General features: G+C 39.8%; 1 protein-coding gene across 1 annotated transcript in view; it reads right to left on the bottom strand.

Moving 5' to 3' along the window:
* The window catches only part of LOC100556984 (integrin alpha-M), a 34,428-nt gene extending 11,460 nt beyond the window's left edge, over positions 1-22,968 (bottom strand). The window contains exons 1-18 of the mRNA XM_062957098.1: positions 22,708-22,968; positions 19,813-19,927; positions 17,016-17,128; positions 15,149-15,213; positions 13,512-13,626; positions 12,777-12,907; positions 12,324-12,469; positions 10,247-10,400; positions 8,875-9,025; positions 7,715-7,788; positions 6,973-7,102; positions 5,862-6,004; positions 4,336-4,479; positions 3,178-3,384; positions 2,919-3,049; positions 1,593-1,750; positions 371-531; positions 138-269 (exon numbers count right to left, since the gene is read on the bottom strand). Of these exons, the coding sequence (XP_062813168.1) occupies positions 138-269; positions 371-531; positions 1,593-1,750; positions 2,919-3,049; positions 3,178-3,384; positions 4,336-4,479; positions 5,862-6,004; positions 6,973-7,102; positions 7,715-7,788; positions 8,875-9,025; positions 10,247-10,400; positions 12,324-12,469; positions 12,777-12,907; positions 13,512-13,626; positions 15,149-15,213; positions 17,016-17,128; positions 19,813-19,927; positions 22,708-22,747 (2,310 nt within the window). The 5' untranslated portion in view covers positions 22,748-22,968. The remainder of the gene's footprint in view (positions 1-137; positions 270-370; positions 532-1,592; positions 1,751-2,918; positions 3,050-3,177; positions 3,385-4,335; positions 4,480-5,861; positions 6,005-6,972; positions 7,103-7,714; positions 7,789-8,874; positions 9,026-10,246; positions 10,401-12,323; positions 12,470-12,776; positions 12,908-13,511; positions 13,627-15,148; positions 15,214-17,015; positions 17,129-19,812; positions 19,928-22,707) is intronic.
* Positions 22,969-24,557: the final 1,589 nt, after the last annotated feature.

The following is a 24,557-nucleotide window of genomic DNA, read 5'->3' as shown; positions in this document are numbered from 1 at the left end:
GAATGTATATCATATCTCATAAAAGCTTTTCACACTGGGTCTGTCATAAGATGATTTCTCCTGAAATTAAGACCTCAATCATATAATGATATTCATCCACAGAGGCAAGGCTAGATGTGCAAAGAGCACGGACTTACATATTCCGTAAACTGACGGGGCTCGTCTTCACCTAGGATGGCTCGCAGGTTATTAGAACCCTGAATGGGATCTCCTGTCAGGGTGTAATTCAACCGGAGGCTTAAAGGAGTGAGACTGTCTTCTATGCAGGTCTTTCCTCATGGAGTCGCAGGAGACAAAAATGAGAGAGGAAGTGCTTGATTCTGTGGCAACAACTGTTTCATATACATTCCCGCAAGAGCTCTAAACTCACCGGCAACTTTATGCGATAGTCCTTGCAGTTTTCCCTAAGGTCCACTTGCAGCTCTTCAGTGATGGTGGAGGTGCTTGAACCACCTTGAAAAACAGCCCGGATCATACTTCGACCATAATCCAAGGCCAAAGTGTACCGGATGGTGCTGGAAATGCTATTGCCTGAGGAAATAAAAGAGGGAGGAAATGTCAACCATCTGTTTTATGGATTCTTCCTCTTACCCATCACAGAAAAGGTTTCTGCGGAAGGTTCTCATGTGGTGGGCTACTTCTTCACAAGATATCTCCAGAATTTGAAAATTGCAGGATACTGTACCTAGAAAGTTCATAACATTGCCTAGGCTTTTCCTCAGGATTGCTGCCTTTCTAATAATCTTTCTTGTAGACTTTTTAGGTCCCTGGATCTAATGAGGGGTTCATATGAGAACAAGGCAGTGCATTTCGGGGGTTCTTCCTACCAAAAGTATTTCTTTGTCAACGTATCTTTCAGAAAATGTTGAAGGAAACGGAAGGGCACACCCTAGAGTGACAAGTTCAATGTGTATCGGGTGCTGTAAAGGTCTTTGCAGGCTCACTGTTGTCTCACAAAAACTAAACTTTTCTCTAGAAGCTGCCCAGTATTTTTCTTCAGCTGCACATATCATTGGGAAGATCTGTTGTATTGAAAAAGTTATTTGATTGAGCAACTGTCTCCTATTACTGATTTTACTACTACTAAGTCTCTACAAAGTTTTTTTTTTAAATTTTGCTTGTCTTTTCAAATACATTACAACTTGTATCCTCTGTTTGTTTCTGATATGATAAATAAATAAATAGTCTCTAAAAGATACAAAAATTCTTGGAAAATCATTTTAAAAGTCACATGGTTATAGTCAATTGTGTTTTGTGCCTTCCAGGCATTTGTGACTTACACTGAGAATATGGTCATATTGTGTAGAAAGATTTATTCAGCTATGGTATGACCTTCCTTTGAAATGGGGAAATGTCTTGCCCAAGGCTGTCCAATGGTTTTTTTGTGGCTGAGAGGGGACTGAACCTCGGTCTTCACAGTCTAATCCAGCATACAAATTGGCTCCCTGATTGGTATGTGTCATTAAATTGTAGGGAGTGCCAGAGTCCCTGATGTCATCTTGATCTTGACGAGAAGGGGAGAAGTCCTACAGTGATGGTGTAAAAGCAATTAAACCTTGTGTTGACTCAACCCCTGAGATTTGTGGGCTTACTTAATGTAAACCGAGGGTCCGACTTAACAGCGAGACAAACAGTTGCTTTGCTGATCTCCTTGTTCAAGACCCCCTGGTCCTTGCACTCAAAGGCAGAAAGGGGGATTATAGATGGTTCAAAGGTGATCCTGGAATGCACTTGGAGCACAGGTCGAGACCTATTGCGGATAGAAAAGGGAAATTATTATAGTTGAGGATCCTAGGAACCTAGAGTGTCATTTTATATCCACTCTGAGTGATTCAACCCACTGGGGAGCTTGAGGAAGTACTACCTGCATCACAAAAGAATGAATTATATTTAGCATGATATTATCTAAATCAGCACCAATGTTTTAATGGCCACGTGCTTTGAGTGTGATTTTCCTGCTTCTTGGCAGGGGGCTGGACTGGATGGCCTGTGAGGTCTCTTCCAACTCTAGATTCTATGATTCTATATGCAGCTTATGTATTTGCTATACTCTCTGGGATACATATGTGCACATCTCTGTTTTAAAGACATTTAATTTCGTCTGCGCTTAAACTATAGGAAAATCCAATTTCTCCCAAGTCTGTGTAGCTCCAAGTTGTGTAAGTGTCACTAGTCCTTGGTCCAGTTTCTTTAGATAGCAGGCACTGGGAACCACTGATGGCAGCAGAATGAGAAAAGGAAAGCAAAAATCGAAGAGATGTACATCTGGGGCATTTTTGATGACTGAATGGGGCAGTTGATAACCTTGAAGCACTCTCATTCATAAAGTTGCCATAGATATATATTGTCAGCTATCACAAGAGAAAAGTCACTTCTACTCTGGGGAGCCCCTGGTCGCACAGCGAATTAAACTGCTGAGCTGCTGAACTTGCTGATTAAAAGGTCTGCGGTTCAAATCCGGAAGTGGGGTGAACTCCCGCTGTTAGCCCCAGCTTCTGCCAATCTAGCAGTTTGAAAATATGAAAATGTGAGTAATTCAATAGGTACCGCTCTTGCAGAAAGATAACAGTGCTCCATGCAGTCATGCTGGCCACATGACCTTGGAGGTGTCTACGGACAATGTCATATCTTTGGCTTAGAAATGGAAATGAGCACCAACCCCCAGAGTTGGACATGACTAGACTTAATGTCAAGGGAAAACTTTACCTTTATTTTACTCTGGGCTATTACTGACATAGTTTTTCCTCCTCTGCTAGGCAGTGTTAGGGTTGCATTCAGATGTGCCATTTAACTTTGATCATCCCATTCTGTCATCTTCATTGAGATGCATAACTTTGTAGAGTGGCAGTCAGGAATGAATGCAGGCACAGGTAGCTTTCTTTTACTAGGTGGCCAACACAAGACTTTAAGCTCTTCACCTGAGCAGCAGCACTTGTCCTTCAGCTCCCACTGCAACATCTGGAAGTCCATCTCCAGTAAGGTCTGATCCAGCACCAATCGCTTGGCCAAAGTACTGAAGATTATTGGCAAACTGGGAACTTCTGATACGCTGTGGACAGAAGAAGGGAGGTAGGGAAGGTATGTTGTACCATCAGCTACTAAGAACAAAGCCTTGGGGAAGTGACAGCTGCTTGTATAGTGGTGGAGTGAAGGGAATTTCAGAAGCTGTAGGCTCACCTGGCTGTATTCTTGGTTTATGGATCTCCGGCTTCCTCGAAATATATACACAGTTCCTCGATTCTCATCCTCCATTGGAGCCCCGACTGCCACATCTGTCCATCGGTCCCCAGATATTTCACCTATTTCTGCTATGCTAGCTCCAAAGCGGCCAAAGGGGTTGTTGGTTTCTCCATGCAATTCTTTGCTGCAGAGAAATGACTCTCCCTGTAAAAGTTAGGAAAGGGGACAGGTGAGTAGTTGGAACAAAGAATGATCAGACAAAAGTGCTCTTTCTTTCAGCCTGGGCACTGTTTGTTCTGTAGTTCTTCCTGGAATCGTAGGAGTATTAGAGCTCTTTCACACTACAAAAGCATACTAGGATGACCTTACCTTATCTGGATGGTTGCATCTTTTGGGATTCTGGGGTTTGCATTTCAGGAAGTACGAGAGCTTTCTAGGTGAGAAATCTAAATACAATTCCAGTATCCCTTAAGAAAATGCCATGGTCATCAGAATGCAATCATAGCACTGTAACTGTATAGTATGAAAGGGCCTCAGTTTGAGGCCCCTTCTACACTGCCATATAAAGTCCAGATTATCTGCTTGGAACTGGATTATATGGCAGTGTAGACTCATATAATCCAGTTCAAAGCAGATAATGTGGATTATCTGCTTTGAAAATCTGGATTATATGGCAGTGTAGAAGGGGCCTCAGAGAAAATTAGATATCCCAGAATTTGCTGGTTGAACATAAGAGAATTCAGCATCTTCTGGTTCTAATGTTTGCCACCCATCCATTTTTAAAATTTCACAAGACTATTTTGAAATTCTGACTTTAAAAAAGAGCACCTCCCACCCACCCACCTCCATACTTCAATCCAATTCTTTCATACCCCAAATCTCCTCTTCCCTGGGGGAAATAGGAAGACTGCCACTGGGGAAAATCTGTAGCTAAATTGCTCCATCTCTGCTTCTACAAACACTCTGCACAAGCTATTAGAACCGTTTACACCATGATATTAAAAACACTGCACTCACTCCCCATTGCCCCTTTCGTTCACTGTAAAAAGAGCCCATGCCCACTTTAATCAAAGCCCGGCCTATGAATAGCTGCCCTTAAGTAGCTCCTTTTGGCCACAAAATGGGAAGACTAGGACAGCCTTCTCCTTCACCTACCTTCCTCTCACAGATGTAGACCCTCCCTCCAGCCATGGTGTCGTAGTACATAGGAGCGCCAATGAGAACCAGATCCGTGTTGGTGTCTCTGTCGAGGTCCACAGAGCAAAGTGCAGCTCCGAAGTAGGAGCCAATCTGGATGGGCTGAAATTTTCCATTGTTAAAATAGTTTCTTGATTGTACTCTCTAATATCAACCCATTCCTCTATCTGTTCCTCTCCCTTGCCTATATTTACTGACATTCTTTAGTTCTCTGGGTTGCATCTGCAACTGAAAGAGAGTCAGCTTTCTAGTAGGGTGAAAATATGCTACAACTGCTAATCCACAATAGATATTTAAATAATACAGGCACATGTTTAGCTATCAGTACTTCGCACAAAGTACATTGAGAACTGAAGTTTTAGAAGAGAACTTTCCAAACGTTTCATCTTATTGACACGCTTTTTAAACATGCATCATTTTGTGACACAGTAATTCAGTTTTACTAGTAAACCGGGAGCTAAACCAAGAGATAGAGATGTAATACATAAATTATAATAAAAAATGAATGGGGACACAACATATATCATGAAAATCTTTCATTTATATATTTTTTAAAATATTTGAGTTATTGCCTATTTAACATAGATTCAGAGATTTCTCATTATTTTCACATGACTTACCAATACAAAGCAGCTGGCACACTAACGTGTTGCAACACAGTTTGGAAAGCTCTGTTTTAAGAATAATGCCAGAGGTTTCATAAAACTCATAGGAATCCTGTATTAGGCTGCAATTCTATTATTTTATTATCTTATGCAAGGAAAAAATTGCAACATTAGAAGGCATTATGGGATTTTTTGTTTATTCCTTTCCCCTTATCCTTCTTGTGTGTGTCATTTAGGGTGATATTTTGATTCAATACGCCCCCCCTCCCAAACCCATCATTTTAACCTATGTTTTATGCAGAATATAATGACTTCACACACACAAAAAATTTGCGCTTCTATAAAAAGCCCATTATGGAAATTTCCCCCAAAAATGTCCTGGATGGCAAAATTTAGAGCAGTTGACTTTTTCCCCCCAATTGGGAACCTTGACATGCCAGCACAAAGGAATTTGAGAATATTTGATATGTTGTTAGTTGAGAGCCCTAACAATGAATTATTTTCAGAGTGATGCTATTTTGAGTATGTTCGACTGCCAATATTGAGTATTGAGTCCCCTCCGGGATTGAGAAACATAGGATATAAATATGGTAAACAAACAAATAAATATGCAAAATTCTTTACCAGCTCTGAATATATGTAAATACTAAATAATGAATTGTGCTGAATCTGTGAAACCAGGCTTTTTCACTTGTGTGTGAAAATAGAGACTAAGCATTGAAAATGCTTTGCCAAAATTAAGAGAGGTGGCTTCAATGGGGGAAGACTGCTTTTTATAGTTTTTTATAGACCACATTACCAGTTCCCATTATTACAGGCGAGAAAGAACATCTTTGAATGTGCTAATCCAACCCACAGTTCACTCATCAGTGGTTTTACCTCTTTTGTGGACAGCTCTGATTTGACTTTCCATTGCCCATTCTCCTGGCTGAACCAGACAACCTTGCCAGCATGTTGGTAACGAGGAGCCCCCAACACATAACTGCTCTGTCCATTCAACCGAATTGTTTGCAGTGAGTAACCTTGGAGGAACAAGAAATCCAGAATCAGATCAGATAAAGGATAAAGACCTTTGATGAGAAGGGTGCAATATGTTCATCGCTTTACAACAGGCCTGCACAACTTGAGAGTATCACTGGGCCAAACTTAAAATAGGCTATAATCATAGAATAATGGTGTTGAAAGAGACTATATAGGTTGCCTAGTCCAACCCCCTGCCATGCAGGAAAAGCACAATCAAAGCATCCCCAACAGATGGCCATCCAGCCTCTGTTTAAAAGCATCCAAGGAAGGCATGTATGTGAAAAGTACTGGAAAACAGAAATTCAACTCTCGGAAAATAAGACCATTGTTATCACAAGGCATTTTTCTTTCTGATGTGGAACAATGTTATCTTCCTCTACTACTCCAATGAAGCAGGCACTACTTCTCTAAAAACTCTTGCTGTCCCATTCAACATTTCCCATGATGTCACCTGAAATAGGACCTGTCCTGAATCAGATCCATGGTGAAGCTGGGAAGGTATTTGTATTCATATCCCTACTGATACCCATCTTTAGGGTAAAGGTAAAGGGTTTCCCCTGACATTAAGTCTAGTCATGTCCAACTCTGGGGGTTGGTTCTCATCTCCATTTCTAAGCCGAAGAGCTGGCGTTGTCCGTAGACACATCCAAGGTCATGTGGCCACTGGCATGACTGTATGGAGTGCTGTTACCTTCCCACCGGAGTGGTACCTATTGATCTACTCACCCCGCTCCCCGGATTTGAACCACTGAACTTTCGGTCAGCAAACTCCACAGCTCAGTGGTTTAACCCGCTGTGCCACCGTGGACTCCTCCCATCTATACAGCCAAATAAATAGTTAGAAATGCTATGATAGAAGTCTTCAGACTCCCTCTTCAAAGAAAAAAAGTCTCTAATGCCTTTGCTCCGAAATTTCAAAGCATCTCTAGAGAGCAGGAGAGAATAAAAGTTACTTTTTTACTCATACCAAGGTAGGCATCATCCATTTCTTTACTGAATCTTGACATATTGATAAAGCTTGATTCGCCACCACTTCCATATAGGAAGACCCCTCCGGACCAGTCATAGGCTCCTACTGCTCCCAATGCTGGGCCATCCTAGACCAACACAAGGGATAATAGAAGATAAACCATAAACCAGTGGAGGAAAAAAATGGTATTAGCCTAAAAAGAAAATAATATGTAATGTTGTTTTCAATTAATTTTAATGTTTATGATTTTTTTGAGTTTTTAAAAGCTTTTAAATTAATTTTTCCCGAGTTTAATTCGATACATTGTCTAAATGCTTTCAAAAATAATTGTATATATTTTACTGATATTTTTGCAGTTTCATGTGTTTTTGATATGTTCAGATTTCAGTGATCTTGAGTTCCAATTTGAGGAAAAGGAAGAGATATAACTCAATAAAGGCAAATAATCTGCCAAACTTTCTTCTGTATCGAAGACTTAAAATTAGGACTCCATGACAGTGAAGTAAGATCTTAGTTTTTCAGGTTCCTCCTTCTAATGGTTCAAACACTGAAGATTTACACAGACCAGTTTATGTATGCAATATGTATGCAATTTGCCTGAGACGAAGAACTTCATAACCACTTTGACACTAGACATTATATTTGCGGAATCAGATTTGGCCTTTTACTTGTGGAAATCTACGTTGGTTTTTGAGAGTTTCAATATATTAATTCATAGAAGGGGATGGGAATGACTTACCGGGGTCAGCAAGGCACTGAATCCCTCCTGGGACATCTCTAACTGGAAGGAGCTGCTGTCTTTGGATTGTGTCCCTATAGAAGAAAGATGGATGGAAAGACCAAGTCACGCAGTTCTGACATTACATGTTTTCATGCTTTCTTCTACATTTTGATTAGGATGTCAAAAATTTTTAACGTTGTCTGTGGTTTTTTTATACATTATAACTGTATCATCAATTCACTTCTGACTCAACAAATAAATATAAATAAACTAGGCTGTCAATCTGTCTATCATGGACTGGCCTGAGATTTATTCTTCCAGCTAGAGTTGCCATATTTCAGGCTAAGCCCTGAATCTTAAAGTCTGGGACATCTTCGCTATTCCATACGGCGAGGGGAAAAATCTCAGGGAAAGAGTGTTGCCTTGAAAAATGTGAATATATGTGTATATATATGTATATATGTATATGTGTGTGTGTGTGTGTGTGTGTGTGTGTGTGTGTGTGTGTGTGTGTGTATATATATATATATATATATATATATATATATATATAGTAAATGTAAAGGTTTCCCCTTGACATTAAGTCTAGTCATGTTTGACTCTGCGGGGTGGTGCTCATCTCAATTTCTAAGCCAAAGAGCTGGCGTCCATAGATGCCTCCAAGATAATGCGGTTGTCTCATATATATATATATATACACACACACATACACACACAGTAGAATCTCACTTATCTAACATAAATGGGCCGGCAGAACGTTGGATAAGCGAATATGTTGGATGATAAGGAGAGATTAAGGAAAAGCCTATTAAACATCAAATTAGGTTATGATTTTACAAATTAAGCACCAAAACATCATGTTATACAACAAATTTGACAGAAAAGTAGTTCAATACGCAGTAATGTTCTGTTGTAATTACTGTATTTACGAATTTAGCACCAAAATACCACAATGTATTGAAAACATTGACTACAAAAATGCGTTGGATAATCCAGAACGTTGGATAAGCCGAGTGTTGGATAAGTGAGTCTCTACTGTATATGTGTGTGTGTGTGTGTGTGTGTGTGTGTGTGTGTGTATAACATGTACTTCAGGACTTGGGATAGTCATAACCTAGGCAATCTTTCTTTCAATTGCTTGTTAGAATCTTAACATGTTTTCTTCATTACATGGTTACCTTCAATGGCAAAAATTTTATCCTGAAGTTTGTTCTGGATGTCCTTGAGAGCATCAAAGTTGTCCACTGGGAAAACATGGTCATCCTCTGGTTGAGAGGCAATACTGATAAGCTCCTGCTTGGCTGTGCCTCCTGAGAAAGCTTTCCCCACCTTTGCAGTGTGTCAGGGAATGGGATGAAGGATAAATCAGAGAATGATATATATTCAAGACAATGATGCTGCCAAAATAGATAATTAACATGTTCAGAATACATATGGACATGTTACTAATGGGGAAAATGTCATCTAACTGTCCTGATTGATCCTCTACTGTCCCCCTTTTTCAGTTGCTTCTAAAGTGTTTCAGTTCATCTCTTTTCCTCCAACTTTTCCCCATTTGTCCTTGGCTCATTTTCTCTACATTGTGCTTGCCTTCTCCATTCTTCTTTGGAAGCATCTCATGCATTTTAGAGTGAGATAACATGCTGAAAATAGTGAGAAAGATATCAATCCTCTACACCAGGACTGAGCAAATGCACCAGGAGGAGGCAATTTTCCTACTACTGCTTTTGCACTGTACCATTGCACCGAATCCAGAAGTGATGTGACATCATGTCTAGCACAATGAGATGTTATTTTTCATTTGGCAGATTGGGGAAGATGAGAGGGAGCAAAAGTGTATAACATTGGTAGCAGTACTGACCACTGGAGAGGCAAAACAGCCTCAGTTTGTCCTTTAAAAACAGGGTTGGACGAATCAAGGGGCAAAAAAATAAAGGTTCCTGCATAAAGCTCATTGGTTGTACTTTCCTTACTGCTGTTCTACAGTTTTCCACCTTTGAGTTGCCTTCCTACCACAAGAAAACTTCCCACTGGTTCTTGTGCTTCTAACAGCTATTTGGTTTGCTTCAATAAATGGATGGAGCCTTTCAAAGCAGATCAAGGTTCTGTAAATGGAGCCTGCAAAAAAAAACCCCTAGGTATCCTATCCCAATAATGTAATCCCTTTGTTATATATTAAACTAGGGGTTACCAAATTAAAGCCTACAGGCCAAATTTACTCCACCCCACCCTAAACTTTAGACTTAGGGTCACCATAAGTCTGAAACAACTTGAAGGCACACAACAACAACAATCCAAATTAACGTGACTATCTCATCAGCGAAAAGCAGGCCCACACTTTTCATTGAAATACTGGTAAATTAATGTTGATTAAAATTATTCTTCATTTTTAATATTGTATTGATGTTCTTTCATATTTTTTGCACTACAAATAAGATACATGCACAGGAATTCATTTATGTTTTGCTTAAAAAGTTTGAGGACCCCTGTTTGAAACCCTTGAGTAACTTCATATTCATGATTTAAGATTTTCCCTGCTGGTTTTCTCACCCCAATGGCAAAGCGGATAATGCCAGCTCGTTCAGCCTCTGGGATGACGTCACTGTACTGCAAGGGGTCTCCTGATTTCTCTCCATCAGTTATCACAATGAGAACCTTCGAGGCACCGGGCCGGGATCCTTTTTCTGTGACAAATTGTTCACGCCTGCAGGAAATGTAGAGAAACAATTTTTTTTCTAAATCAGTGGTTCTCAACCTGTGGACCCCCAGGTGTTTAGGCCTACAACTCCCAGAAATCCCCACCAGTCTACCAGCGGTTAGAATTTCTTGAGGTTGAAGGCCAAAACATCTGGGGAACCACAGGTTGAGAACCACTCTTCTAAATTCTAAAGGCATGACCTACAAACAAATAACAATCCAACTCTGGTTGCAATTTGGGGATGATGTGCAGGATCCTGTAATCTATAGACACTCTAGAAATCTGACCAGAGAGCAGTAAATGGTGGCAAAAGCAGAAAAGAGGCTATCAATAGCCTACAATGGCTCATTGATGTTATCTTAGGACCTCATCAGATGGTCTTTGGGCTGCATTTCGATGCGCTTAGGAAATGGAGTCCCATGGGAGTCCCATGGAGACCATCATCAGGCTGTGGTGCAGGCTGGAGAGCAAGCCAGCTGCAACCAGCTGCAATGAATCACTCTGACCAGGAGGTCATGAGTTCGAGGCCCATGAGCCTATGTTTGTCTTGTCTTTGTTCTATGTTAAAAGGCATTGAATGTTTGCCTATATGTGTAATGTGATCCGCCCTGAGTCCCCTTCGGGGTGAGAAGGGCGAAATATAAATGCTGTAAATAAATAAACAAACAAATAAGAGCATTTCCAGTAGTACTCCATAGCATTCCATTTCCTAAGTGCATGTAAACAAAGCCCAAAGACCATCTTCAGAAGTCAGGTGTTTCCTGAATCCAAGCATCAGAATGTGAGAGAAAGTGTGGGAAAGATGGGGAAATGTGCAGGAAGCACTTGATAAGATGGGGAAAGACAGGAGGGAACAGGGCAAGATAATAATAATAATAATAATAATAATAATAATAATAATAATAATAATACTTAATTTATACCCCGCCACCATCTCCCCAACGGGGACTCGGGGCGGCTTACATGGGGCCATGCCCAGAACAATACAATATAACAAAATATAAAAAAAAACAACACATCATAACACATTGAACAATACAATAGATAATAGTATACAATACAACGCAAAATCAGGGGAACAATAAAAACAAGGGCGGGCCACATGAACACTAAGTTAAAACTCGGGGTGAGAAAGAAATAAGAATAAAAACCACAAAGAACAGGGTCATAAGATAGTGGTGCAGTCTAGTGGATAGATATTGGAGGGGAGCAACAGAGAAGAAGTATATAGTACCCTGTTTCCCCGAAAATAAGACAGTGTCTTATATTAATTTTTGCTCCCAAAGTTGCGCTAGGTCTTATTTTCAGGGGATGTCTTAATTTTCCATGAAGACAAATTTACATTTATTGTTGAACAAAAAAGGAACATTTATTATATACTGTACATTAGTTGTCATCACAAACCAGCATAACCAGAATCCTATCAATAATTTCTTGTTACTACCACTATTTCCATGTACAGCAATCTATGATACATATATTTACCGATCCCGCATGCTCTGGTGTTCTGTTCATTGGGCATGCTTCCAAACAATAACTTTACTAGGTCTTACTTTCGGGGGAGGCCTTATATTTAGCAATTCAGCAAAACTTATACTAGGTCTTATTTTATGAGGATGTCTTATTTTCAGGGAAACAGGGTAGTTACTCTCCAAAAGCACAACAGAAGAGCCATGTTTTCAGGTCTTTCTTGAAGGCTACTAATGTAGGGGCTTGCCTAATCTCAATGGGCAGTGAGTTCCCTCCACTTTTTGCTGCTTTCCCTGCACTTTCCTCTCCCCTGTCTGATGAGGTCCCTATTCTTTCTCCTTGATAACATAGAATGTGATGATTTCAAAATTACATTTTGTGGATTCTGGTAATTCCATGAATAAATGCGGAAAGAACTAACATAATTTTCAATCAGATGAATGAAAGAAGGTCACGTACACCACTCTCTGGATATATGTAGCTGTCAAAGTTGCCCCACGCAGCTGCGTAACTGGTCTAAGTAATTCATCAGGATTTCTGACTCTCTGGAAGTCAAGGAAGGTAAACTCTTCTCGATACCAACGTGCGTACTGGGACAAGGCAAACTAAAATGAGAGAGAAAGGAAGACACATTTGGATAGAAACTGTAAATCTGGCATAAAGTTACCTTAGTGTGTATTACTATCATCATGGCAAGCAGGGAAAGGCTTGATAAGGCACTAAAAGACTGTGTTGTTGGCCATTCAAAATCCTATTACAATCACTGATTTGGCTTTTTCAGTTTCCAGCACATTCTCCACTATTTGATTAGGTAAAATAACAAAAGAAGTCATCATATTAAGACAAAATATTTTGTACCAAAACTCTACAAATTCATTCCCATGTATATCCTTATCTTTATCCCGAAGTTACCTGGGTATTGGTATTTTGGAAACGTTTCATGATCATAGATATAAATGTCTTCATCTCTGAGAACTGATTGGGTTGAATGCTTCCTGAACCGTCTATCAGGAGAACGATGTCTGTGGGCTGCTTTGGACATTCTAGGGATGAAACACAAATTGAGAAAAATGAGAACTTTGAGATCAATGTGGCAATCTGTAATGCATCTCTGTTTATTCAATATAAATATTACATATCAGTACATTTATGAAGGAGAGAAGGACCTACACTGCTTTGCAATATGTTGCCCTTCTTCCCAAGTACATAATTGTTGATTTAAATTTAAATTGTTGATTTTAGCTGGTTCCTGTAAGCCGCTCCGAGCCCTAGGGGAGTGGCGGCATATAAGTTTGAAAAATAAATAAATAAATAAATAAATAAAATGAGGTCATGTAAGCCGCCCCGAGTCCCCTCGGGGAGATGGGGCGGGGTATAAAAATAAAATTATTATTATTATTATTATTATTATTATTATTATTATTATTATTATTATATTAGATCTGTGTTGTAAAGTTTTTGGGAAAAGCCCCACTGTATGTATGCATAGGATATACATTTCCAATGGGTATGTATACATGCAAATGTTTGGGTATACATGTCAGTCAATGTATACCCAAATTCATGTAGACCTCAGATACTTCCCCAAATTTGCTCATCTTGTGACAGCTGGTATCAGAGTTTTATTTCCCCATATCTTGAATTTACCTGGCAAACTCTCAGGAAAGCGCTTCACCTCTGCCAAATTCTGATCAAGGAGAAAGCAGTAGCCCTTGAGGTATATATTTTCACCACAAGTCTGTTGCACCGTGGGACCACACACCTATGGAGCCAGAGATGGCAGTTAGGCACAAAGTTATGGTTATCAACAATTAATACATTATTTGAAAAGATTTTAGGATTCAAATATGTCTCAAGTTGCTTTTAAAATCTTACACATTCATCCTCTGATGTGCTAGGGAAAGATACCAATTACACAGCCCCACCACACAAAATCTTGTTGTCTTGGTTTCTAGTTCTGTTTCTGAGGTTATTTAGGATGCTGATTCAGAAGATTGCATTGGATTGACTGAATCAGCTTTAGTTTCTTAGATATGGTTATCATGGTTCTCTATGGGTTAGCAGATGGCAACTGGTAGATGCCATATGTTCTGTATTCCCAAAACTAGAGCTGATAGAGGAAAAATGGTGCCATTTTTGGAATCACCATGTCAAATATACCCAAAAACATTTGAGGCACCAAAATGTGTGTTGGCCAGTGTTATTCAGTATGGATCTTTGAAAAGTATTCTGCTTATTCAGAAATACACTTTCATCTTAACTATGTGATTGCACATTATAGACAGTCCCCAAGTTATGAACAAGATAGTTTCCGTAGGTTTGTTCTTAAGATGAATTTGTATGTAAGATGAACAGACACATTTTAAAAGTGTATCACCAGCCATTAATTAAACATGGAACTAATAAAAATAATAGCTAAAACTTTTAAAATATATTAAAATACCTAACATGTAATGATGTGATTAATCCACAACTACCATATATAATCGAGCATAAGTGACCTGAGTATAAGCTGTCCAGGACCCTCACTCGAATATAAGCCAAGGGGAGGGGGGGGGGGGTTCAACCCTAAAAAGGGCTGAAAAACTTGGCTTATACTTGAGTATATAGGATAGTTACATCTTGGTGATAGCAGTCTAAAAGGAATACAAGGAATGCAAAGAACAAGAGTAAAGATACTTTATTGCTGTAATAACAATGTTTTCTCTTACATTTTAAAGTTAATTCTTATTATTAAATGTATTTATGCCATTATTTTAGCAACCCTAAGACTGTTTATCTTTTAAAACAAAGTAACAAAAAAAATCAAGAAGTGCAACACATTACAAAACAAATTAATGGGTTACTTTTTAAACTTTTTAACAATAGAAACATAGTATTTTTTTAAAGTAGCTTTCCAAGCTCTGGGGAAATTCAGTATGGATAACCATACCTGCAGAAACTTATTTAAAGGATTTAAAGAACAGAAGCTGCAGCTGCATCTACATTGGAGTATTAATGTGGTTTGGCACCACTTTAAATACCATGACAGATGACACAATGCTATGGAATCATAGGAGTTGTAATTTGACATGGTTTGGCATGGTCTTGGGTCTTCTCTGCCAAAGTGCTGGTACTTCATCAAATTACAATCCTGCCAAGGAAATTTGTTACAGAAGCAAGACGAGAATTCAGACAAAATTCCTGAACCCTAATTTTATGATCACATGATCTAACAAGAAACCCTAGTACTCTAAGAAATGGGAAGGTGTCTTTTAAAGACTTCTTTGGGCTTTAGCGCTTACCAGCAACTGAGAATCTTGAGCTGAGAGAGACAAACTGAGAGACATGTTCACGGCATCAGCAGGTCCTGATGGGAAAAAAACACGTATAGTCAATTTATTTATTAAAAAGGAAGCACTTATCTGACATTTTGGACTAACACCCTACAAGCATTTCCCTCTCTTGCTCTATTCTTAATGTCAGGGTATGTTCCTTTAACAAAAAATATGCATTCATACCCCTTTACTCATATAGGTAATTTTTTAAAAAATAAATTCTTATTAAAGTCATTTGCCAAGGGGTGTGAATCACATCAACCATTACACACAGTGAAGGGGGATAAAATGGGGGATAGCATGGGGGTAAGAAAATATATATAGAAGGTTAAGGGAAACCTATTAATCGAAACCCTACATCAGGAAACAAAAGGAAAAAGAAAAAGAGGACAGAAACAGAAAATTGACAGCAAAAAACAAAAAAAAATCAGAACATCACTTAAATACTAACAGTTATCACATATAATTAAAATTGACTTCCATCAGATGTGTGTTGTTATGTATCGTATTCATTTGGTATAAACTATATCCTTGTATTTCCTCTTCTATTTGTTTGTTTTATTATTTTTCTCTCCTTTAGTGTTTATTCCGGGGCAGTTGTATAGTCTTTTATCTTTGGCTATTATATCCTTATATTATCACTTTACAGTTCTCTGTTCTTAAATAGTTTGTAACTAATTCCCAATCTGTTTGTTTTTTGGGTTTGCCTTGAGTGTTCGATAATAAGTATGTTAATTTGTCTGCATTCATAATTTCCAAAATTTTAATAAACCAGTTTTTTTATATCCGGACTGTTTTTTTCCCTCCATCCCTTAGCATATGTTATTCTTGCTGCTGTTATCAGATAATTAAATAAGATTTCTTTATTTTTTTTCCCTCTACGTTGTCATACATACCCAGGAGGAGCAACTTGGCGTCTAAACTAATCTTAATTTGAAGTATTCTCTGTATATTCCTATGTATTTCTTTCCAGAATTCTTTTGCTTTTGCACAAGTCCACCAACAGTGGAAATACGTGCCTTCCTTTTCACCGCACTTCCAGCATTTATTTTGATAATTTACTCATATAAGTAATTTTGAAGGGTCCAAAGAACATCCTTTTCTTCCTGCAAGCCTTTTGTCTTTTCTCATGGTTTCTTTCAACCTTTCTTTAAGAAGAAAAAGAAGAAGAGAAAGAGGGCGGGGAAGAGGAGAAGGAATAGTTGCACATTTTCTTAGTGGTGCCAACTATCTGTTTTTAAGACTTTGCACATTTTCTTAGTGGTGCCAACTATCTGTTTTTAAGACTTCTCAGGATAAAAATATGGGTGCATCTCCATTGTAGAAGTAATGTAGTTTGTGACTACTTTATGTGCATCTTCACCAGGCCTACATGGCCTGTGGTCCTCCAAGTGTTTTGGACTTCAACTCCCACCATTCCTAACAGCCTCAGGCCCTTTCCTTTTCCCCCTCAGCCGCTTAAGCGGCTGAGGGGGAAAAGGAAAGGGCCTGAGGCTGTTAGGAATGGTGGGAATTGAAGTCCAAAACACCTGGAGGGACCAAGTTTGCCCATGCCTGGTCTAGATGCACCTTTTACCTGCCATAGCTCAATTCTATGGGATCTTGGGATATGTAGACTGGTGAGGACCCAGAACTCTTTGGCAGAGAAAGCTAAATACCTTGTAAAACAATTGTAAAGGAGTTTTGGGTCTTACACAATGGATGGTTCAATTGCAACACTGAATACAGTCCCCGATGTTGCGTGCTTAAGAAGACAGCCTAATGCTCCAGCTCTGGCGCCTTCCCTCTGTTGCAACTCCATCAGAAAAGAGACTCATCTAAGCCAAGCACTTACTTTGCAACACAACAGCCTCACATCCGCCAGTTTTGCTTTGTGTTGGTTGACATTTATACAGCTTTCCTGTTTCATCCACATCTCCAGGCTGGAGTGGGGCACCGACAAACACCCTAGAAGAATGGTAACAATTGAAGAAAATTCGGTAGGAAAATTATATACAAATCTTAGGAAACCTACTTTTTGCACTACAGTCCTCAGATATCCTCAGGCTTAAGATGGAAGGTTTCTGAATATAGCCAGCCTTCCACATTTGCAAGTTTGGTAGATTGTGGCTGATTTGATTATTCACAGATGTGCCAGGCTGTGGCGCAGGCTGTTGAGCAACCAGCTGCAGCCAGCTGCAAGAAATCACTCTGACCAAGCTCGGCCAGGCCAGCTCAGAGCCCCGCGTTTGTCTTGTCTTTGTTCTATGTTAAGGCATTGAATGTTTGTCTTATATGTGTAATGTGATCCGCCCTGAGTCCCCTTCGGGGTGAGAAGGGCGGGATATAAATACTGTAAATAAATAAATAAATAAATAAATAAATTAAAATGTTATCTCCAAGAATCTCTAGTGCAGTGTTTCTCAAACTCTACTCCTCCAGGTGTTTTGGACTTCAGTTCCCAGAAATCTGAGCCAGTTTACCAGCTGTCAGGAATGATGGGAGCTGAAGTCCAAAACATCTGGAGGAGCAGAGTTTGAGAAACACTGACCTAGTGTAACTCTTTGGTCAACTTACACCAGAGGTTGGTTATAAAGCCATGGTAGAAGATCTAGAGCAGGGGTGTCAAAGTCATTTTCACTGAGAGCCACAGCAGCCATTTGGTTGCTTTTAAAGGGCTGTTGAATCCGTGGACAGAGAATCCGTGAAAGCAGAGGACAATTCTAATTGTTTAATAACAACAACAACAACAACAACAACAACAACTTTATTTTTGTACCCCGCCTTCTTCTCCCCGGTAGGACTCGGATTGGTTTACATAGGGCCAGGCTCAATGACACAGTTAAAATGTAATTACATAAAAATGCAATATAATAATAATAATAATAATAATAATAATAATAATAATAGATCTCAGCTGGCATTTGGAAACAATAGACATTGACAAAATTACGATCTGCCAACTGCCACCCTACTGGGATCTGCGCACATCATCAGAAAATACATCACACAGTCCTAAATGCTTGGGAAGTGTTTGACTTGTGATTTTGTGATACGAAATCCAGCATATAGATCTTGTTTGCTGTGTTATACTATGTCGTTGTGTCAATAATGCCTTTATTTATATTCCGCCCTATCTCCCTAATTCAACAATGTAAACAGAATAAAACAACATTATAACAATAAATAAAAAAAGCATCAAGCAGCAACCAAAATCAGTTTCTGTTAGCTTCATGGGTGGATGGACTAGTGCAGCAATAAAGGGTAGGCTAATAAGTAAAGTGCACGATCATTTGGCAGCAATGAAGATAAGAGCAGTAATAAAGTGCGAGGACAGGTTTTTGGTTCCATTTGGGGCTAACTATCTAGAGGGTTGTCCATTCAAAAGCACAGCGGAATATCCACATCTTTAATTCTTTTCGGAAAGTGGACAGGGAGGGTGCTAGCCTAATCTCCCTGGGGAGGGAGTTCCAGAGCTGGGGGGCCACGGCCAAGAAGGCCAATTCCTACCACTCGTACCTGAGATGGAAGTGGAAGCGAGAGGAGGGCCTCCCCAGAAGATCTTAGAGATTGTGCAGGTTCATAGGGGAAGATGCGGTCACGAAGATAGGCAGGTCCCAAACCGTTTAGAGCTTTATAGGTAATAACCTGCACCTTGAATTGGGACTGGAATGTTATCAGCAGCCATAGTGTTCAATGCTCTTTAGTTTTAACCCAGTTTGGGGCCTGGGGACAATGGGAATTTGTGGCACTTGTGGCTCTGAGGTTGGGGAAAGGTTAAAGGCATTGAAAGCCAAGCATCATAGCCTCAAGCCTTGTATCTAAATTCAAACCCCACTCTCCTGACTAAAGAGAACAAACTGCAGGCTTGCAGGTGTCACTGCATCACAACTCTCATCAACCTAGTCATGATGTCTACTAGGAATATAGGAGTTGTAGTCCAGCACCTGGAGGGCCACATAGCGGACTGGATTTAGTCTGTTGGCCTTGAGTTTAACATAGGTGACTTAGAGATTACTGGAAAGAACACCTCTCTAGCAACCCCATCACAAAGTCCTCTGGATTTGTGACATTTCAGGTGATGCCTGTTGGGAGGCATGGGGAACCTGGTGCCCCACGCCCTGCATTAATTGATCCCACAGAGGGAAGCATCAACTGCCCGGCTTCCCCCATTGTTTCTAATGGAACACAGGAAGCCTCCCATGTTGGCATTGTGGCAGCATATGTCAGTTCCTTGATCATTTTACGATGGAGCCCGCTAAAAATTTCTCTGCAAAACGGGATCAGGGCTGGTGAGCGCCGATGTAAAACTATTGAGGAACCAATGCATGCCACTGAAAACAACCCAATGTGATGAGGTCATATGAATGTCTAGATCCTCCAGGGAAATTTTGTGGTCTTTTTGTAATGGAAGTTGATCACAGGATCATGCTGGAGAACCTAGAGATTTCTAGACAGATGTTCTCTAAGATTTTTTTAAAACAATGTTTTTATTCAGTTTTCACTTTCTTACGTAGGTGTCTTCTGATTCTAACCATAGCAAATGTGGAGGGCTGATTATATAATATTTACAAACTCTGGGAATACATGGGGGCAGGATAACAAAAAACAAACATCTCTCAATAGATTTGGATTTCACTATATTTCCATACCCAGCATTTACTCCACTTCCAAACTGCACAACGGTCTGCCCAAAGCCCTTGGCATTCTCTCGGAAGATGATGGGATTTTCTGTATCCAAACTGAATCCACGGCATGATGTTAACACTGAAGAACGATAAACAAACTGATTCAGACTTTTCATGCAGTAAGACCAGGCAAAAATAGAGTTGAAACTTTTCAGATGAGGAGGAATCTACCCATGTGGAGAAGGCATAATTCACTTCTACACTGGACTAAAATAAGTGCCAAAGCGGGTTTAAATAACCCACTTTGGTGTGGGTTTCAGTCCCCACTCCCCAACAAAAAACATGGACTTTCCCAGGAGATGGGCTACATGCCATCCTGATTGAAATTGGGGTGGCATAAAGCCACCCAATTTAGCCACTAAAAGTTACTTACAAGCTCTGTGGCCTCCTCGCGTTCTCCTGGTGCAAGGAAATGACACCTGAGGAGATGGTATGACCAAGAAGGAAAATCCTCCCCCTACCCCGGATCTCCTTGTGTGCCATTTCCATGTGCCACGACGACAGGAGGAAAACCTTTATGGTGGCCACGGACTTTGTAAGTAACTTTTAGGGGCTAAATTTGGGGCTTGGGGGGAGGGGAAAGTGCCATCCCGTATTTTTGGACTCCAGGAATTTCCAAGTAAGGTTGATTTTTTGCTCCATTTTGCAGTTTTTCTGTAGTTTTCATTCTTGATGTCCTTGAGGAATATAGGAGTTGCATTCCAGCATCTGGAGGGCCACATAAAATGATATGGCGGGCCGAATTCAAGGAGTACATTACAGAATTGCTAACCATGAGACATAAAACCTTTAATATTTGTTAATAAAGTTTATATTTGTAAAGAAAAAAATCACATCATTCCTAATTGTGAAGATAATGCAATTTTCGCACAGCAGGGGAGGCAACCACAAATTCAAGGGGTGTCATGTTCCTTATCAGAACTAAAATTCAGTGAAGGGGAAGTCTTCACCTGTTGAACATCTGGCTGTTATTGTTCTGTTAAAGGCATTAGTCAGAAGGGTGATCTTCCATGAGGTTTGTATCCTATTACATGGGAAGTAAGTGGATTCAGAAGAGGTGATAAAAGAACATTGTGATGTTATTGGGGGGGAAATGGGCTGGGATGGTTTAGAATGCTGAAAGCATAATCCAACATGCAATTCAGGAAATAACAACATGGTTATCTTCTTGTACATTGGCCAGGTCATGACTTGCATGTTTGTTTATGCTTGGTTATACTGTAAAATAGTTGCAACCATCTTTCTTCATATCATTTCCTTGGGGCATGGGTCAACTCTTGAATTCTCAAGAAAAGTGTGTTGGAAACGAACAGGAAGACATTGTAGCTGGAAAGGAAATGCCCAGGAAGTGTGGAGGTTAAGATACACCCACTCACTCTAAGGGCTGGAAGTCATGGGTCAGAATAAAGTTAAGAGGAAAATCTCATTTATAAAGGAAACACAGGCAGAAAAATGCGCATTGGCACATGCACCTTTTGTGTGTCTTCATTTCCAACTTTTTATTGTGTCAGAAGCAAATTGAGAATATGCTGCAAATCACTTCTGGTGTGAGAGAATCGACCGTCTACAGAGATGTTGCCCAGGGGACGCCCAGATGTGTTACAATCTTGTGGGAGGTTTCTCTCATGTCCCCACATGGGACGCTGGGGCTGACAGACAGGAGCTCACCTTGTCTTGCAGATTTGAACCTCTGACCTTCAGATCTTCAGGTCAGAAGTTCAGCCGGCACAAGGGTTTAACCCAGGGGTCCTCAAACAGAGGGCCGGTCCACAATCCTTCAGACTGTGGAGGACCGAATTATCATTTGGAAAAAAAAAATGAACAAATTCCTATGCACACTGCACGTGTCTTATTTGTAGTGCAAAACAACAACAACAATGAAAGAACAATACAATATTTAAAAATGAAAACAATTGTAACAGACATAAACCTATCAGGATTTCAATGGGAAGTGTGGGCCTGCTTCTGGCCAATGAGATAGTCAAGTTTAAGTCAAGTTGTTGTTGTTGTGTGCCTTCAAGTCATTTCAGACTTTGGGCGAGCCTAAGTCTAAAATTATTTATTTATTCATTTACTACATTTATTTATTACATTTATATCCCGCCCTTCTCACCCCGAAGGGGACTCAGAGCAGCTGTATGTACATACAATATACAGTAGAGTCTCACTTATCCAAGCCTCGCTTATCCAAGCCTCTGGATAATCCAAGCCATTTTTGTAGTCAATGTTTTCAATATATTATGATATTTTGATGCTAAATTCGTAAATACAGTAATTACAACATAACATTACTGTGTATTGAACTACTTTTTCTGTCAAATTTGTTGTATAACATGATGTTTTGGTGCTTAATTTGTAAAATCATAACCTCATTTGATGTTTAATAGGCCTTTCCTTAATCCCTCCTTATTATCGAAGATATTCGCTTATCCAAGCTTCTGCCGGCCCGTTTAGCTTGGATAAGTGAGACTCTACTGTATTATATTATTAGCATAGCACAATGCTACATCCATTAATTCAACCGTTTATGGCTTGAAAATATTCTCTTAAAAAACAAAATCCAAAAAGCAAATCTTGATTTTGTTATTATATACAAAGAACATCATTTTAATACCCTATTGTAAATAATGGGACTTGAGCAACCACAGATTCTGGCATCCACAGGAGATCCTGGAACCAAACTCAGGAGATAACAAAGGCTTAACCAAACAATTGTCTTCCATTTCCTAAATGCTTGTCTTCCATTCTTAATCAACTTGCTCCATCCTAGTTGATATAGCAACTACCATAGCTTCGGCACCATATTATTTTCTTCTCCTGCTTAGCCACTGCTTCAAAGACCAATAACAATGCACTTACCAACGGCACCAACACAGATGAGCAATGGCAGAGAATCCATCCTTGGGTGAACACTGGCGATGTGCAGAAGCTTTGAGGAGGCTGGGAGGTGATTTCCAAGATCTTGTCAGAAGAAGTGGGTGTTAAAACCATAGTGCTGCATGTAACTAGTATGAGGTGAAGCAAGTGCCAGCAATTTTTGCAAAAGAGAGGGATATGAAACAGAGGGCCAAAGGGGAAGTTGAGTCAGGAGCAGCAGCGGAAAGTGTGGGGGGAGTTGTGGTTTTGGTGACCACAGGGAACGCCCCCCAAATAGATAGATTACTACTCCACCACCTGGTCTGGTTCAATAGACTAAAATAAATGTTTCAACCTTTATCTCACAATTAATGTTGTACATTCAACAAGTATGGTGCTGTGGAATGCACCCACTGGTATCAATATCGACAAAATACAAGAGAGCAGCTTCCTGCTCCATGAAGTTTACTATCCAAAATATGGCACAAGGCAAAAAAAGTAGGTGGGAAAGAATAGGCCAGGGAAGAACATGTACCTTGTTCACTTAGGGCCCATCTACACAGCACATAAAGCATGGGATTTCCCAAATTAAAAGGGGGGGGGGGGTAGTGGCTACATGACACAAGTGGTAAATTCCAATTGATTCGCTGCAACAGACAAAAAACATGAGGTAAAAAGGTCCCCTTTTATCCTGATTCAGGCCAGAAAATGTGCATATTCACATCACTGTATATTTCTGAACTTGCAAAAAATATGATTTCCTTCCTTTCCCCCTGTGGAGACTGTGCAGCACATGTCAACTTTTTAAAAGACCAAAACAGCTGATCAGCTGACTAGGCTGTGAAATGGACACACAACTAATTTAACGGAAGCATGAATGGAGAGCAATTAGAATTCTCTGAAACTCTTTATTTTAAATTTTATAATATTAAACAGAGCTTGAATAAAAAGTTGGGGGGAAGAGAGAAATCTGGCAGATTTTAAAAAATTCCCTCTGTTATGTGCTGAACTTTATATGCGCACATGCAAATCTGCTTGTATTTATATTAAGATATTTGCATATGTGCATATACAGTCCAGCACATAATGGAGTGATTTAAAAAAACAAACCTTCCCTGTCCACCCTCCAGCTTATTCCAATACAGAGGAAGCCTGTGAGGATGATGGGAGAAGAAATCCCGAGACCCATAGGTCTCTGTGAAAACATGTTCTCAGGTACTGGGGTGGGGTTGGGGGTGGGTGGGTTGTCCTCCATTTAAAATTCAAATTTTCATGCTGTCTGGAAGCGCCCTTAATCCTATATAGCAGGCATGGGCAAACTTCGGCCCTCCAGATGTTTGGGCTCCAACTCCCACAATTCCTAACAGCAGGTAGGCTGTTAGGAATTGTGGGAGTTGACATCCAAAACACCTGGAGGGCCAAAGTTTGCCCATGCCTGCTATATAGGTTGAGTTTCTTTATGGAGTAAAGATGAAGGGGTTGCAACCACGTTTTCAAGAGAAAAGTATGCATCTGAATATTGCCAACATGTTGAAGACAAATGGGATTACAAAGTAATTTTGTGTAAGGGTATATGGAACTATAATGCAAATATTCCTTGTTTATTTGCTGGAGGTGTAGTCCAAAACATCTGTAGGGTTCTGGGTTGGGGAAAGTTTCAGCCTTAACATTTGTATGGAAAGATCTTCTTTTAATCCACTTATAAAATGTTCGGCTCTGACTCCACTGGCAAGTTGCTTTCTGTTTGAAAGCAGTTTCCTTAGATAAGGAAGTAGAGTTCTAGTTTATTTCATTCATAAATAAAAACATTGTTAATTTGCATTTCTACTATAGGCTGATGGCATCTTTTCTGC

This window comes from Anolis carolinensis, chromosome 6, assembly GCF_035594765.1.
Source record: "Anolis carolinensis isolate JA03-04 chromosome 6, rAnoCar3.1.pri, whole genome shotgun sequence".
Taxonomy (NCBI): domain Eukaryota; kingdom Metazoa; phylum Chordata; class Lepidosauria; order Squamata; family Dactyloidae; genus Anolis; species Anolis carolinensis.
The sequence above is the reverse complement of the archived record's forward strand: the minus strand, read 5'-3'. Positions and strand labels throughout refer to the sequence as shown.